At 58.6% G+C, this 1651-nt stretch overlaps 1 protein-coding gene across 1 annotated transcript in view; it reads right to left on the bottom strand.

Moving 5' to 3' along the window:
- Positions 1-1651, bottom strand: part of LOC119335556 — a 6213-nt gene extending 4562 nt beyond the window's left edge. The window contains exon 1 of the mRNA XM_037607673.1: positions 1485-1651. Coding sequence (XP_037463570.1) covers positions 1485-1651 — 167 coding nt within the window. The remainder of the gene's footprint in view (positions 1-1484) is intronic.

Here is a 1651-nt window from a genome sequence, read left to right on the forward strand (position 1 = left end):
CGATACGCGGCGTTGACAGAGGAGTCGGCGGAGATGTCAGGGCGGCGCGCGTTGAGACGCTGCTCCATAGACAGGAGGCGCCTGTAGAGTTCCTGAGGGCGAATAGGCTCCTTGCATGCATTGATCACCTCGGCGAGCGAGTCATAGTCGCTGTCGAGGCCGGCGAGGATGAAGGTCGTGAAATCGGTGTCACGAAGGGGCTCTCCAATCGAAGCAAGGGTGTCGGCCAACTTCTTGACCGTGTTGTAGAAGGCGATCACCATACCATTGTCCTTTCGGGTCTCACCAAGCTTGGCACGAAGAGCCATAGACTAAGCATTAGACTTGGACGATAAACTCGACTCCAAGATGTCCCACACCTCGTGAGACGATGCAGCGAAGAGGACCAGCCCGGCAACACCCTCACCCAGGGAAGACTGGATTACTGAGAGGATGGCTTGGTCCTGAGCGATCCGCGGAACATCGGATGTTGTGGTGGCGGACACCGTAGGGTGCCATTAACGAACCCCTCCAAATAATGGCTGCGCAGAAGAGGAAGCACTTGAGCGCGCCAGTATAGGTAATTATCCTGCTTGAGCTTCACCGGAAGAAGGTGCGAGAACAGGAACAGCGGCGAGGAGATCGCAGCCAGAGCAACGTCAACATCCATGTATGGCGTAGGAGATGGCATTGGTGCAGTCGAAGCCGCGGCAGGTGCGTACACCTGTGCGACGCCGTACGCGTAGGATGCACTATAGGGTGGCACAACCGCATATGAGCCCTGGCCAGGGTATGCGCCATAGGAGGGATGCACGGGTGGCGGAGGACCGTATGGAGCAGCATACAATGGATAGCCGCCAGGGCTGCCATAGGTCGCATGGGCGACGTCAGCAACGACAGGGCTTGCTGCAGTGTAGATGGAGGCAGCAGGGGCAGGTGCGACCGCGTGCATCATCAGATGCGATGCAGTCAAGGGTGGTTGCGCAGGCACCAAGGAGTGCGTGGCGGCCGGAGGCGGCGGCGGTTGCTGGAACTGCGCCGATGCAGCGGCCGACGAGGAAGACACGTCGGCGTACAGTGAAGAAACCGGGCCGGCGAAGAGGGACCCCGCCGATTGGCTGGCGAAGAAGGACCCCGCCGATTGGGTCTGCAGGAGACCGAGTGATCCCTCCGCCATGTATGGCGTAGTCCCACCATTGAGGAGACGCGCGGGAGATGGTGGAAGGAACGCATGATCCATGTGGATAGGGGCGGTGGCAAGAGGGCGGGGAAGGAGACCGCAGTGGCGCGGCGCTCGAGGCGAAAGCGGCGGCTGGCGGCGGTGGCGGAGCGGAAGAAAAGAGATAAGATCGTTAGGTCGGATACCATATTAGAGAAGAGTTTTAGGGCTTTGTGGCACACCTCAAACATGAGGTGACCTTTGTATTATATTGAGAGTACATAATGATGTACAACACAATTACAGGTGGGGACACTAATAACCCAGTATATACAGAGTCTAACACCTAGCCGCGAGGTAGTACAAGCACGCGGCGACCTTGGGGGACTGGTACGTCTGCAGCCACAACAGTGTCTTCGTCACCGGGTGCTTGATAGCTGCGGCGAACTTGCCATCCCCCTTCTTTCTCACCCCAGTTAACCTGCTGTTCTCACCCGCCGCAGCGGCTGCCAT

Source organism: Triticum dicoccoides, chromosome 7B, assembly GCF_002162155.2.
Source record: "Triticum dicoccoides isolate Atlit2015 ecotype Zavitan chromosome 7B, WEW_v2.0, whole genome shotgun sequence".
NCBI classification, from domain to species: domain Eukaryota; kingdom Viridiplantae; phylum Streptophyta; class Magnoliopsida; order Poales; family Poaceae; genus Triticum; species Triticum dicoccoides.